This window comes from Medicago truncatula, chromosome 8 (genome assembly GCF_003473485.1).
Source record: "Medicago truncatula cultivar Jemalong A17 chromosome 8, MtrunA17r5.0-ANR, whole genome shotgun sequence".
Taxonomy (NCBI): domain Eukaryota; kingdom Viridiplantae; phylum Streptophyta; class Magnoliopsida; order Fabales; family Fabaceae; genus Medicago; species Medicago truncatula.
Genome location: NC_053049.1, coordinates 20,174,390 through 20,190,928, shown reverse-complemented (window position 1 = coordinate 20,190,928; position 16,539 = coordinate 20,174,390). Strand labels below are relative to the sequence as shown.

At 32.3% G+C, this 16,539-nt stretch overlaps 1 protein-coding gene across 1 annotated transcript; it reads right to left on the bottom strand.

The window, feature by feature from the left end:
- Positions 1–263: 263 nt before the first annotated feature.
- LOC11409818 (G-type lectin S-receptor-like serine/threonine-protein kinase CES101) lies at positions 264–5,346 on the bottom strand. Its single transcript, XM_039828735.1, has 7 exons — positions 4,113–5,346; positions 2,329–2,436; positions 2,050–2,231; positions 1,464–1,674; positions 928–1,165; positions 691–841; positions 264–612 (listed from the first exon to the last, which is right to left on the bottom strand). The coding sequence occupies exons 1-7, from the start codon at positions 5,266–5,268 to the stop codon at positions 292–294; spliced, it is 2,367 nt and encodes a 788-aa protein (XP_039684669.1). The 5' UTR covers positions 5,269–5,346; the 3' UTR covers positions 264–291.
- Between the last annotated feature and the right edge of the window lie 11,193 nt (positions 5,347–16,539).

Sequence of the window (16,539 nt, the reverse complement as noted above, 5' to 3'; positions counted from 1 at the left end):
ATGATCTGATATAGACTAAATTTATCAACAAGAACTACAATGAAAACATACATACAATAAGGACCATTTCAGATTATTTTTTTACATACACAAAAATGAGTATATTTCATAAACCAAATCCATATTCAAGGGATTTTTTTACTTACATTCTAGCTTACATTTTTTCGACACTTCAAAGAAATATGTTTCAAATGAGTGTATGAACAATATATACTAGTGTGTTTATATATATATATATATATATATATATATATATATATATATATATATATATATATATATATTGATAATTTATATTTTCCCTTCTACTTCACATGAGGTAGAAATTGCTGTCGTAGAATAGGTGTCGGTGTCTTGCCCTTTAGAAGTTGTTTCCCCCTCAAAGATCTCTCTTCTAACATAAAATGCTGGCCTTCTTGGCAAGTTTGTGAGTTCATATTTGTTTGTCAACACTGATATAACTTCAGACATTGTAGGTCGATTATTTGCATATTGTTCTACACATAAGAGACCAACATGAATGCACCTTTTCACTTCATCAGGAACAAATGTGTCATTTAATGTTGGATCCATTAGCTTTAGATACTCACCATCATTCCATAGCTCCCATGCCTATTAATAATTGAATCAAATTAGGAGGAACGAATAATATTTATTAAAAAAAAAACTCAACGGAACGAATTGACATACATGTCCTATTAGATTTAGTGGACGATCAACATCATAAAAGCTATTGTTTTTTCTCCCACAAATAATTTCAAGTAGCAACACTCCAAAACTATAGACGTCAGACTTTGTTGAACATATTCCTTCCATGGCATATTCTGGAGACATGTATCCACTGCGCCAAAATTTAGTTAACAATCTCAACTCTTTTGCGTAATCATCGATAAAAAAGTAAAAACAGTGAAAGCTTAGAAAACTTACTACGTCCCAACAATTCTGTTGGTATTTACTACGGACTCCTGCTGCGTAAACATTCTTGCCATACCAAAATCAGCAATTTTTGGGTTCATATTCTCATCAAGAAGTATGTTGCTGGCTTTCAAGTCTCTATGAATGATTTTGAGTCTTGAGTACTTATGAAGATAGAGCAATCCTTGAGCAATTCCTTCTATTATGTTGAAACGCTTCTTCCAATCTAGCAGATTCTTTTTCGTACAATCTTCTCATTGAAAACATAATAATTAACGTTAAAATGTATACTACTAAAAAGTAGCAAACCAAAATGCTATTTTAGTTTTCCATGACCACCTCATGAGTCACATAAAACATGATATTTACTTGGTTATTTTCAAGTTAGGATAACAAGTTATTTTAGAGCAATTTCAGAAAATGTTTAGTAAAGAAAACTCAAAAGTTTTGTTGTAATTGTGTTTTAATAGTTACATAATAATGAACACAATATCATGAATTTGTCCAATAAAAATCACATACAAATATAGACTTCAACATATTCTCACCAAACAGATAGAAATCCAAGCTTTTGTTTGGCATATATTCGTAAATCAGAATCCTTTCTTCTTCATGAATGCAACAGCCAAGTAGTTCTACAAGATTTTTGTGTTGAAGTTCACATATAAGTACCAATTCATTTTTGAATTCCATAATTCCTTGTCCGGATGTTTTTGAAAGTCTTTTTACAGCAACTTCTTGTCCTGTTGCCAAGACTCCCTGAAGTCATGAAACAAGGAAAAATTTAGATCTATTTCCTTAGATACTTTTTGTATGGTTCTTAATAAAATACATTTTTTGTAGTTATAATAATAAACGTTGCGAAAATTATATATTTGAAGAAATCATAGATACTACTGTTTAGAAGAATACAAAAAAATACCTAAAAAATGCATATATGTTTTGTCCAAAACAATAATCACCAACCATAAAATCAATAGAAATATTTTTTTTCAAAATGAAGATGGTGCCTTAATTGTAATAGTAATTTACAACATGCTTTTAAACAAACTTATTTATTAATGTATAATTAATACAGTTTAACTATATATATGTAACTCAAAAAAAAAAAATTCAGTATAACTATAAAGTCACCTTATAAACAGGTCCATAGCCTCCCTGTCCTAACTTGTTTTCAGGTGAAAAGTCCATAGTTGCTTCCAAAATTGATGTATAGTTAAAAACTTTTATATCATGTCCCTTGAAGTCATCTTCAAGATCTTTGATATTATAGGATTCAGTCGAATCCGCCAAATCCTTTCTTTTACTTTTCTTATCTACATAACAAAAAAAAAAGACACAGATAGAATGTAAAACTGTAAAGGGATTTGATTTAGTACATTTGTACTAGACTCTTTTCAAGTATCCATATACCTTGTAGTGCATATTTTTGTTTCTTTTTTGCTAGGCATAGAATAAGTGAGCATAATATGAGTAAAGCAGTTGCGGTTGCAACACCGATCCATATCCACTTTTTTCTACCTGCATTTGCTATACAGAATCAATTTGATTTGTGATATAAGCATATTCATCTCAAAGTTTTACTTTTTTGTCTTATCTTGATGCTAAACCCTAGTCCTATATTTCTAATTCAAAATCCTCGTTATAAATATGATTTTCGGGAATCATTACAATTATTATTTTCCATCACAAGTTTAGTCATCAGAGACAAACTATACCGTCAACCACTCATAACTTTATCTTGGATCATCTGTTATGATATATTTGGAGGAACATCAAGAATCTTATAATAAAAGTTTGTCAAAATGGATTGCAAATTGTATTGCTATACCAGTGGCATTTTCATGTCTAACCCTCAGATTGATTTATTCTTCCTTTTCCTAAGGTTACTTTGAGTAAGTGTTATTGTGTATTACTAGTGTAGCTATATCATTAAAAGTTCACAAAATTGCTTTTGCGATAGAAAATTGATGGTTTTGTCCAGATAGTCACATAATTATCTTGATATAATGCGTATCGCAAATTGATACTTGCGCATTGGTTCGTAGTACTTGTGCGAATTGGATCACATAAACTCGCCTCTAATTCTTGAAAACTGACAAACCACAACAAGCGAATGAAGGTCGATTAAAGATAAAGAAGAGGTTGAGTGGATGATTAAAGAGAAAGGAAAATATACGGTGAAGCAAACAAATTTTTAGGAAGAGAACTGCTATATATCGTGAATGCAAATACTCACGAGTTTCACGAATAAGTTTTGATTGTACATATTTTAATATCTATAAACTTTTTAGCTGTTTTATATTAATTTAAAATGAAAATGTATTCGGCAGGTAACCGTTTGCGTCCATCTTGTGTTGCCCACAAACTTGTCTCCATGTACTTAGATAGATTTGCCAAAACAAAAACAAAAAAACATTAAGGGTGTAAGAACCAAACCAACAACCAGATAAACTCGAAGATCTAAACCAATTATCAGTTGATTCGTGAAATGTTGAATTTAATGTACCAACGTAATGCAAATTGGAGAGGACTAATAGAAAAGTAAATTAAAAAATAGAGCTTTTTTATGTTGACAGATGATTCATGAATATCTTGTGACCAAAAAATTCGTCACATTAAGCATTTTCCTTTTAGGAAAGCCTATTTGAAGCTTGGAGGAAGAAAACATCTCATGCAAAATAACACTAATAAATGAATATAAAAAAGGTTTTAGAAAGTGGGCACTAGTTTGTTGCAACTTGCTACTATAATCTTTGTGCTTGTTCGCAATATTAAGATAGCTTCGTATACTTGATAAGGTAGTATTAAATTTAATATCTCAAAGTCTATTTGATAACTCTAGTATATGATGAAGAGTTCTCTTTGCCTCTTGGAGAGAATGTTCACTTGTAAAAGTGATTATATTATAAGATAAATTTAAATAAGCAGTAAAGAACCGGATTATGCTCCATTGCCGTTAGTTTTTCATGCATTCAATATCAGTGACAGTTTAATCATAATGAGACGGTTCGAATTTAATCTTAGTATTTTAAATTATAAAATTTTAAAAAATCTACATTTCTATGAACTGTTTGATTAATATCAGATAGTCACCAATGTCCTGAATGCGTTAATTAAGTTGACTGTTGGGTATCCAATTTCTAAATAATCACTCCGAATCCATCTTATTAAAATGATATTATATACTTACGTACCATGGGAATTTGGGGCTGATTTTGTAGAGTTTACCAAGACGTAGAAGTTATTCTGACTCACCAAATCAACATCTTGTGTCGAATTCCATGAATAGAATATACATCCAGTCCCATTACCATAAAATTCCTGGAATCCATTGCAATTACAATTTCTCCAACATCTAATCTTGCAATCACTGTAACTATAAGTCACATCCTGTTCAAACGTTGTTGCATTGTCTACGTTTGGTGTTCCCGCAATTTTCTGAAAAACCTCACCATTTTCCCTACAATTTGGTATTTCCTCCCATTTTTGGCACCCTCCATTGCTATTATATCCATAACACATATCTGCATTCCCAATCTCTCCATCATGACCTACTAACCTCCCCTTCGAGGTTAGTTGCCATCGTGCAAACTTCCCATCTTTAACTTCGAAAGCGAAAGAATCTTCATTCTTGTTAGAGACAATAATGTACTGATATATACGTTGAACTTTTGTGGGAATGTTCTCGAATATTCCATTGCTTTTAAGTTTTCCGCTTTTCCAATGCACTTTGCCGCTTTTCCTTATGTTCAATTCACGTTCTTTTGGTTCCCATACAAGACTAAATTTACCTGGAGTTGGTAGCGAAGGAGTCAACCATGAAACCAATGACCAATTATGTCCTGTTTTTCGATTAACTCCCAACTTCATCGTTGAGATCAAAATGTATGTTGGATAATCAAAACTCTGCCATAATATACTCTTTGTCCCATTTGGGTGAAGTTGTTGAAGCACAAAGTTACCGGTGTCTAACATAGTGGCCACAGTGTCGTTGGTTGGTTGAGGCGAAGAGTAAATGATTATTGGTAAATTCCTATTTTGAAATTCTATTTTGAGCACACCAGAGTAGTCTAATGATAGAAGAACTGATGAATCTATGTCTATGGGTTGATTTCTATCATACATCCACACTACTGCGCCATCGAGAGTACGTATAATCAAGTGACCAATAGAACTGTTGAGACATAGACAATACTTGTCTTGTTTAGAACATAGCGTGGAATTGGAATTCAATGTATCACCTGGCTTCAAACTATCTTTCGTTGCATTACCACAAATACTAGTAGTAGTACTCCACCACAACCATAAGTATATCAATACAACTTGTTTCTTTATTTCGAAACTTATCATGATTGATGAAACCCCGAAGGAGAATAACTTGAACTCTTACAATCTGCACTCCCCAACTTTGGATAGGAAATTTGATACAAATGATTTTAGGCCCTTATCAGAGTTTGTTGTGGTTTACAAAGTTAATGTCAAATCAACTTTATCTTTATTTTTCCACTGCTAAATGTTGCACAAACTAGACTACCTTTCTCTACAACTTTTTTTAAAAGGAAAAAGAAACGACCAGTTTACATTAATACAATAATAATTGAAGGATTTGTAATGTATAGATAATAACGCCCTTGTTCACAAGGGACCTAAGTAAAGTTTGTTGGAACAAAATAATATGTGTTTAATATTGCCACCTTAAGTTTTGATGATAACAAGGTATTAAAAGTTCAATTTGATATGTTAATATTTGTTCAAGTGTGCAGGACTTTACACTAAATTTTTTATAAAGCAAGATATTGGTTCTGGAAGAACAAATGAGAGCAATGAAATTTAGAAAGGAAACTTATGTTGCAAGTCTGAGTCTGAAGACCATCAGAGTTTGAAGATTCATCAGAAGCTGACTGCCAAAGTCTGAAGTCACCCAGAGTCTGAAGTTTGTCAGAGTCTGAAGTCAAGAACCTGGAGTTAGTTAAAGTTGGTTATTTGAAGACACAAGTTTGCAGAAGGAATAGAATCCTCGAGCAACGGCTATTTCAGAGGAATTAGAAGGCATTGAATGCTTACCCACTATAGAGCTCATGAAAGGACAATAGTACAATTGTACAACCACTACTCCACTACTCCACTTTCTTGTCTGCATATAGTACTGCTACAGTTGTGTCTACACTGGTTAATTATGCAAACAAGGAATGAATTTAAAATTATTCCCTCCTAGGACATTAACCAAATCAAGCAACAGATCATTGGTGATAATCAAGCTTCAACAACGACTTTTTTGATGTGCTGGGACTTCTACAATGTATCTCTCATACCTCTATATAAATGAATGAAGACTTGAAGATTTGAAGAGACTCAACAACAATTTACTTGTGTCAAAACTCTATTGAAATTATTGCACATCAGTTCACTTAAATTTTTTTTATAAACTTTCATATCTTAAAAATTCTAGAGTCTTAAGAATCTGTATCTGATTTGTATTGTGAACACCACTGATTGTATATCAAATGTTTAAACCAAACATCTTTCTATGTAATTTTGTTTGTTTAGAAGTCTCTTACTTGTGTGTTTGAGCATTTGTAATCAGATTCTGATCTTAATGAACTCTCCTTGGAAGTGCAAGTGGAACATGACTACTTCCGGATTGTCGAAGTAACCTGTATAATTGCTTGTGTCTTTCTCTTCTCTTCTCTTCTCTCTCTCTCTCTCTCTCTCTCTCTCTCTCTCTCTCTCTCTCTCTCTCTCTCTCTCTCTCTCTCTCTCTCTCTCTCTCTTTACTTTATCCGCTGCTTTAGACTCTGAGCATTGCTTCAGGATCTAAAATTTATCGCACTCTGAACTCTGAATTTAGTTTAAAAAGAAGAAAAAACTAACACAATTCAACCCCCCTCTTGTGTTTTTCTCACTGATGACACTAGGTCATATCATATTGTTAATAGTTTTGTTTGTTCATTTTACTGGAGTTCAGATGAGTTCACAGGTGCCAGAAGCTAAAAAGGACAAAAAAAAATAAATGTTGAGCTAGAGAAAATTGAGCCACAATTTATTGAAACCGAGCCTCGATTTGAGCCATTCTAAAGGCATTTTGATTTGTAAAAAATGGGGCTGCGATTTATTGAAATCGAGCCACAATTTCTAGAGCGTCTGAAGTTAGTTTGGATTTATTGATGAAATCGAGCCACAATCTTAGCGCAACAGAATCTGTTTCTATAAAAGCCATACTTGTTTTTGAGGAAAGTGTTTGAAAATTGAAGAGAGAAAACACATATTTGAAGTTGAAGATCAAGAACGGTGGTGGGAGGCCATTAAAAAACCAACAGTTAGTCATCCAATTAATGTAATGAATCATATTTTGTCATTAGTTGTTTATGTTGTAGCCATGAGTAGCTAATTCTATTGTGATTAGGTCTTAATATGTATTTGTTCTGAGCTTGTTTGGCATGTAATCTGTAAAACTGCATTATTATAAATGTTATCCTAGTTTATTCAGTACAAATTATTCTTAATGCTTTTATGATTCTGACCAAATATAAATTGATTGCTGACCATAGCTTATATCTCAGATCTATTTGTATTGTTCAACTTAACAGACAATCTAGGGATAGAAAGTTGTTAAGTTGTGACAATTTAGGGACTATTCTCCCTAACAGCTTTGAATTTCAATGCTTAGATGCTTCAACTCGGAGGTCCTTTGATAGCTGAGATGCTCCAATTGGATCGTGTCTGACCCGATGCAGTTTCTTTGTCATAATCCTTAACTTTTGCATAGATTGTCTTTTTAGGTTTTCAACTTATCAGGATGATTATTTTCTGTTTATGTCTCTAATTTTTTTCTAGACCGCCATTTCGGATTTTCAGTCCACCGAGACGCTCATTTTTGCCCAAGCTGCCTTTTCAGATTTGCGACTTACCGAGATACTCTTATATTTTTAGACAAAGTATTTCTTGACTGCATCGACGTTCACAGGACGTGCGAGTTCGTCACCATCCATAGTAGCAAGTGTCATTGTCCCATTTGGGTGAAGTTGTTGAATCACCAAGTTACCGGTGTCTAACATAGTGGCCACCGTGTTGTTGGTGGGTTGAGTTGACAAGTAAATGATTATTGGTTTCCTATTTTGTGATTCTATTTTGAGCGCACCAGAGTAGGCTAGTGATAAAACTGCTGATTTTACGTCTACGGGTTGATTTCTATTACACATCCACACTCCTTGGCCATTATTAAAAAACAATACTTGCCTTGTTTGGAACATAGCTTGGATTTGTAAGTCACTGTATCACCTGGCTTCAAACTATCACTTGTTGCATTAACACAAATACTCGTAGTAGTATTCACCACAACCAAAAGCATATCAAAACAGTCTGTTTCTTTATTTTAAAGCTTATCATGATTGCTGAGTATTGTTTCAAAATGAAGAGAAATATACTCACCAAACCCCAAGGAGTATAACTTCAACTCATGCAATTTGTACTGCCCAACTTTGGATTGGAAATTTCAACTTTTATCAGAGTTCGTTTTGGTTCACACAATTAATCTCAAATCAACTTTATCTTTATTTTACCACTACCAAATGTTGCACAATCTAGAGTACCTTTCTCTGCAACTGTTTTTAAAAGGCAAAAGAAAAGATCAGTTTACTTTTAAAACAATAATAATTGACGGATAGTAACAAGAATGATGAATCAAGGAATGATGAATCTACGAACAAACTAACAACATCCATATTAATAGCATAAAACGTCCCAATACATATACCCATAAATATGACTATATTTAAGCCACCAAATACTTATGTTTTCGAATCTGCAACGTTGACTGAGCAAAAGTCATTGATTGAATTTGCACTTGATCAAAGTTAATCTTTCAACCTGAATCAAATAAACACCAGACTATGACGGAAAATAAAAAATTGTTGAAACATTTCTTGAACACTAAAAATTGTTGTTGCATCTGTCGAACACTTGAAATTATTTATGCAAAAACTAAAAGTAGAACAAACCAAAATAATTTCATCAAAGAAGAAATTCGGGCTGAGTCGCGGACTAGATTGCTCTCTACGTTTCGCGACTTTGCCTTAATGGTGAACAATTCTTTCTTGTTTCATCATTCTCAAGATAAAATAGTCCTCTCAAACTTGACTATGAGTACTATTTGCACAACGAGAACTCACAAAACCAACACCCTCAATCATATCAATATTGCTCGAAATACTCTCCTCAAATTAAGAAAACAGATTTTCTTTTTCTCTCGTTACTAACTTTTTTTTCTTCTTTTCTAAAGCAACCATAAAAAACTTATTGTATATTCCGCATGTCTTTATTTTGGTGTCAAAGTATATCCTCATTTTCTTTGCCAAAATGTGAACCGTACTTAATTTTTTTTTGTTGCTGTTCACCAAAAAATAAAAAAATAAATTGTTGCTTGGTCAAAGCCTTCTTCATATATGCATTAAGCCATTTAATTCATTCAAGGTGAGGATTAAGGACATTAAGATAACGAGTTTATTGGTTTTTTTTTTGTGGTGTCCGGGATTCGAGCCCCAGACCTTGTATATATTATGCATTGTCCTTACCAACTGAGCTATGCTCACGGGACGAGTTTATTGGTTTTCAATGCAAAGAAAAAGGTTATTAAATAATTGTATAATTAAAACATAGGCATTAAAAACAGTACTCTTGTGACCACAACTAAAAAAACAAAAGTTAGTGAGGGAAAATATGAAATTCCTCTCTAATTCCGTCACTAAATTTTGCGACCAAGGAATTTGTGAGGAATTTCATTTTTTCCGTCACTAATTTCCCTCGCTAATTTTGCTTTTTCTAGTAGTGTGGTTAGAATAAATATATGAAAATGCATTTATTTTATTTTATTGTTATTTTAATAAAATCATCAACAAAAACACACCGCACAAAAACAAAGTCGTGCTAGAAGATAAAATCACAAAAACAATATGAATTTAACTTATTTAACTAAAAAGAAAAACTTATTTAACTAAAAGAGAAAGAAAAACAATTTGAATTTTGAAGGGGTTATTTTCGGTCAAAATTGACTTTAAATTACCGCTATTTGATAGATCAAAAGAAGAAAAATTGTGATAGAGCTTGGAAAAAGGAAAAGAGAGAGAAACATAGCCTGTTATTCAAAAGCGTTGCAAATAAGAGAGAATATGCATTCTTTTCTAGATAAAAGCATGTTCAAAAATCAAAAGAGCCAGTAGCTAAAGAAATTTGCACTTTTACGATTCAAATAATTAAGGAGTCTGATTACAATTTTTTAGTTTAGACACCTGTTTAATTTTCTCAAATAATTTTGTTACCTACAAAATAATTTGCACTACTATTAAAATGGAAGACGTATTCTTTTCTAAGATAAAAGCATATTCAAAATATAAAGAACAGACAACAGTGAAGTATCAGCTTTCCATCACATATCATTCAATAATTGTGTCAAAGTTATAAACTGATCAATTCATCTTTTGTTTTTTTTTTTCTTATAAAAAAAGTGTTCGAGAAAAGAAAAGGTACTCTTTGTGAAATGTAGTGGAAAGTAAAGATAAGGTTGATTTGATTAGATTTTGTGCAAGGCACATGAAATCTGATGAGAGCCAATTGATTACTTTGTTTGCGAATTTCCTATCCAAAAAAGTTGGATTTCAAAGATGTGCAATGCATTGTAAGATTTGAAACTGAAACCATTATTCTCATGTCTTTGTGAGTATTTCTTTTAGCAAGCAAATTAAACGGGTCTATAAACTTTTTACAGATCTTAATATTTATAATATAATATATTAAATCTCACTCGAATTTACAGTACAACATATATTAGATCTAGTAAAATTTGAAAATAGTTACCAAATCAAAAACAAATGTTATTTATTTTGATTTAGTAACATTTGATATGACTCTGGACCCCGGAACTATTTGTAGAGTACTTCAACTTATTCCTTCAATGTGCTTTCCCTTCTCTACAGAAAAGGACCAACATAAGTTGAGGTACACATATTCGAGAGATTCAAGCTTTTTGTATATAATCCTCAAAAACTTAGGCAGACAGTAACAGAAGCTGCACAAGTTTTAAAATAAAAAATTATCGAAAGGATTCCAGAGGTAAATATGCCTTTTCATACAAGAAATAAGTATAAATTAGCTTTGGAACTCCATTGCATTAAATTTCCTCCTCTTCCTAGTGCTAATAAGTTACCATTTTTGTGATTGGCATGCTTTTTCTGTAGCAGAGATAAGGGATTGATTGACATGCTTTTCAGCTACCATTTTTATAGAAATACTTTGTTATGTGTGATTTATAAACAGGACTTGCTAGAAATTAAAAATGTTGGTGATGGACTATGAAAATCTATTAACGAGAACTACAATAAAAAAGTAGGTACTATAAGAACCATTTTGAGATTTTTTTTTACAGACACCGAATATTTCATAAACCAAAACCATATTCAAAGAACAAAATCTGTTTCAAACGAGTGTATGAACAATCTATATATATATATATATATATATATATATATATATTGATTATTTATATTTTCCCTTCCACTTCACACGAGGTAGAAATTGTTGTAGAATAGGTGTCGGTGTCTGGCACTTTAGAAGTTGTTTCTCCATCAAGAATGTCCCTTCTAACATAAAATGCTGGTCTTCTGGGTATTGTTGTGAGTTCATATTTGTTTGTTAACATTGATATAACATCAGACATTGTAGGTCGATCATTTGCATATTGTTCTACACATAAGAGACCAACATGAATGCACCTTTTCACTTCATCCGGAACAAATGTGTCATTTAACGTTGGATCCATTAGCTTTAGATACTCACCATCATTCCATAGCTCCCATGCCTATTAATAATCTAATCAAATTATGAAGAATAGGTAATATTTATTAAAAATACTCAATGAAAGTAATTGACATACATGCCTGATTAGATTTAGTGGACGATGATCATCATAAAAGCTATTATTTTTTCTTCCACAAACAATTTCAAGCAGCAACACTCCAAAGCTATAGACATCAGACTTTGTAGAACAAACTCCTTCCATGGCATATTCTGGAGACATGTAACCACTACACAAAAAAATTCATAACTTTAAAATAAAAAGTTTTCACAAAATCATCATAATAAAAATATTAATAACAAATAAATTTTAGAATACTCACTAAGTCCCAACAATCCGGTTGGTATTTATTGTGGATTCCTGTTGTGTAAACATTCTTGCCATACCAAAATCAGCAATTTTTGGGTGCATATTCTCATCAAGAACTATGTTGCTAGCTTTCAAGTCTCTGTGAATTATTTTGAGTTTCGAGTACTTGTGAAGATAGAGTAATCCTTGAGAAATTCCTTCTATTATGTTGAAACGCTTTTTCCAATCTAGCAACTTTTTTTTTTGTACAATCTACTCAATGAAAACACAACAGTTCATGTTAAAATGAATACTACTCAAAAGTAGCTAACCAAAATGCCATTTTAATTTTCTGTAACTAACTAATGAGTCACATAAAATATGTTATTTACTTGGTTATTTTCAAGTTAGGATAACTCATCATTTTAGTGAACTATCCACAATATTACATAAAATGATTAGTTAAGAAAACTCAATAGTTTTTTTTTGTAATTGTGCTTTAATCGTTACACAATAAAGATCACAATTTTATGAACGTTCCCTAAAAACACATCACATGCAAATATAGACTTCAACATATTCTCACCAAATAAATAGAAATCCAAGCTTTTGTTTGGCATATATTCATAGATTAGAATCCTTTCTTCTTCATGAATGCAACAACCAAGTAGTTGTACAAGATTTGTGTGCTGAAGTTCACATATAAGTACCAATTCATTTTTGAATTCCATAATTCCTTGTCCAGATGTTTTTGAAAGTCTTTTTACAGCAACTTCTTGCCCTATGGCCAAGATTCCCTGAAGTCATAAAACAAAAGGACAAAATTTAGGTGCATTTCCTTATATAATTTTAATACGACTCCTAACTCAATACACTTTTTGTAAATTATACTAACAAACTTTGCGAAAAAATTGAATTTGAAGAAGTTATGGATGCTACATTTAAGAACCATACAATAAAAATCATAAAAAAAAAATACTTATAAGGCTTGTTTAAAAAAATAATCACCAACCACAAAAAACAATACTACCACATTAGAAACATTTGCTTACATCATGAGATGGTGCACTAATTGTAATAGTAGTAAATTAAAACATGTTTTTAAACAAACCTAATCATTAACAAAATTTAACTTTAAAGTCACCTTATAAACTGGTCCATAGCCTCCTTGTCCTAACTTGTTTTCAGGGGAAAAGTCCATAGTTGCTTCCAAAATTGATGTAAAGTTAAAAACTTTTATATCATGTCCCTTGAAGTCAGCTTCAAGATCTTTAACATCATAGGATTCAATGGAGTCTGCCAAATCATTGCTCTTACCCGCCTTTCTTTTACCTTTCTTATCTACTAATTAACAAAAAAAAAAAAAGAAGATAAATATAGAAAATAAAAGGATTGGATATAGTAAATGCATATTGTACTATTTTAATGTATCCATATACCTTGTAGAGCATATTTTTGAATCTTTTTTACTAGGCATAAAAGGAGTGGACATAGTATGAGCAGAGCAGATGCGATTGCAGCACCTATCCATATCCACTTTTTACCTGCATTGACTATACACAATCAATTTGAATTGTGATATAAGCATGTTCATCTCAAACTTTAAATTATTGGTCTTATCACGATGCCAAACCCTAATCCTATCCTTCAAATTCAAAAACCTCAATTATAAATATGACTTTTGGAGTCATTAGGATTATTATTTTCCATCACAACTTTAGTCACCAAAGTGAAACTATATACTCAAACATTCAAACACTCATAACTTTCTATTGATTAATGAAATTCAATTCCATCCATTGCGTTATACCTTTAGGATCAAAAGAATCTCATAACATGTTTCGGGTTTCTGAAGTTTACATTGTGAATTGAGCGGCCAAGTTTCAGTTAGGTTTTACAACCACTAGAGTTATCACTCCATCCCATCTTCGCCAGAGATGAGCATGAGTGCGAGTTCTTAGTGATTTAGAGTTAGGATTACTTGAGTGATGCTTCAAGCTCACCTCATTCCTTGTTGGATTGCAATCTTTTATTAACTATATTTTATCTATCGATTTTGATTTTCATGTTTTCATTTCATTTCATCTGCATCTTTGTGGTTAAGCTCATCATGAGCTAAACCCCTTCTTGTACATTATACATGATGAGGTTATGATATTCTTTGCTTAATATTTATAAATCTATAACTTCGCGCTTCTTTCAAACAAACTGTTTTAACTCAAAATCTTTGAAAGTGAAACTTGATCACTTTATTTTTTATGTTATAGTTCCCTGAGACCGAGAGGGTATCAAATTGTAAAATGTTTGTTTGATAAGAGTTACGTCTCTACGGACCGAGAAGTGACAGAAACAAGAGATATTGTTTTGAACAAAAACTAGATCTTGGAAGAGTCTGAAGCGCTGAGATCTAATTAGGACTCTTGTCAAAGGCAATGATTCATCCTTTACCATCGTTGTTGAGTTACTTATGACATAACCTAGTAATTTGGCATGCTAAGTAGTTTGATTGTACCCCGAGAGGTGTGTCTTTACAAGCATAACACGACAGCTGAGTCGAAAGACCTCAAAGGCCACCAGGTTATGTGATTGACAGACACTTGACATCAGGTTATTGCTCTTTTATTTGGAGAAACTTGGTTACTTGGAGGAGTAAAAAGCAACCTGTTGTATCTCGTAGTTCGACAGAAGCCGAATTTAGAGCTTTGTCTCAAGGTATTTGTGAGGGAATATGGTTAAAAAGGGTGTTTCATGAAATTGGAGTCATCAATTATGTTCCTATAAAGGTGTTGTGTGATAGTCAGTCTACCATCAACATTGCTAAGAATCCAGTTCATCACGACATGACAAAACATCTCGAGATTGATCGTCAATTTATTAAAGAAAAAATTGAAAATGGGACTTTATCACTTTAATATACTCTTACAAGTCAACAACCTGCAGACATTCTCACCAAAGCAGTACCAAGAAAAACCTTTGACAAGCTTATATCCAAGCTAGGATTGTTCAACATCTACAACCTAGCTTGAGGGGGAGTGTGGAAATATGCCACAAATTATTAGCATTATTTATTTCCTAGAATAAGAGGGATCTGGGAATTATATTACTTTGACCCTTCATAGTTTATTTCCATTTTCATTCTCCATGTTTACGAGGAGTTATTTTTGTTTATGAGTAGTCATTGTATTTACTTTTCTGTTTCCTAGACTGATGGTGGTTGTGTGCCTGATCCCTCTATTTAAACCTTGTAACTATTTTATTCCAAACATATGAGAATACAAAATATATATTCTCTAAATTTCTACAATAATTCAACCTATAATTCTACAATAATGCATATGATGAAAAGAAAAGTAATAAAATGAATGAAAATAAATGTAGGATGCTAGGCTTGAATGAGGGACAGTTGTAGTTGACTTCCTTGTCGATTAAACTTTAAATTCACATACATAATTTATTGAATGAACCTACAACGTAGATTTTTACTTATAATAATGACCGGAGGATGTACCAATTATTGTTGATAGTGGAAAGTTTCGACTGAAATAATTTCTGTAGTTTAATTATCTCACATAGAAGTTTGGATTTATTTATGAGTTTGGTGAGTTTTTTATTATTTGGATTTAACTATGTTGACATTTTGTAAGACAGAGGGAGTAATAATAAAATATTCTTTTTTTTGAACTGTTTGATTAATATCAGACAATTACCGATGTCCAGAATGCGTGAACTAAGTTGACCGCTGGAAATCCAATTTATAAATAATCACTTGGAAGCCATCTAATTAAAATGACATTATAGTCTTACATACCATGGGAATTTGGGGCTGTTTTTGTTGGCTTTACCAAGGCGTAAAAATTATATTGATTCTCCAAATCCACTTCTTTTGTCGAATTCCATGAATAGAATATACATCCAGTCCCATTACTAAATAATTCTTGGAATCCATTGCAGATACATTCAATGAAATTTTTAGTGTTTCAGAATATCCAATGGAATTTTGAGTTCTTGTATGTTTTCTGTTTGATAAAATGCTTCAATGAATAGCCATTTTAAGATTTGTTTGATGTTGCCGCGTGCGTAAGTATAAGAAATTTAATTGAAGTTTTGTGTTGAGAAGTAGTAGTAATTAATTAGTAGTGTGTCGACATGTTGTGTTGAGAAGTTTTGTGTTGATATTGTTGAAGAGATTAAGGTGTTGTCGTGGAGGTGGATGTTGGAGAGGACTTTTACCTCATCGTGCCTTTTCTACGAATGGTGTTAGAATCCTAGGTTGTGTCTTGAAAGGTAATGTTGGCGGTTTATGAGTTTTTCTGTTAGAGGTTGCTGCAGGGAGGGTTTTTAGAGTATTGGGGTTTTGGTGGTGAGCTGCCGGTGCCTTTTGTTGCTGGCCTAGCTTCTCTGTGCTTTGGCTTCTGGTATAGTGCTTTGGGTGTTGTTTGTTAGTGCTGTTGTGGGTGTGTTTCTTTGGCTCGGCTATTTTGGTGGCA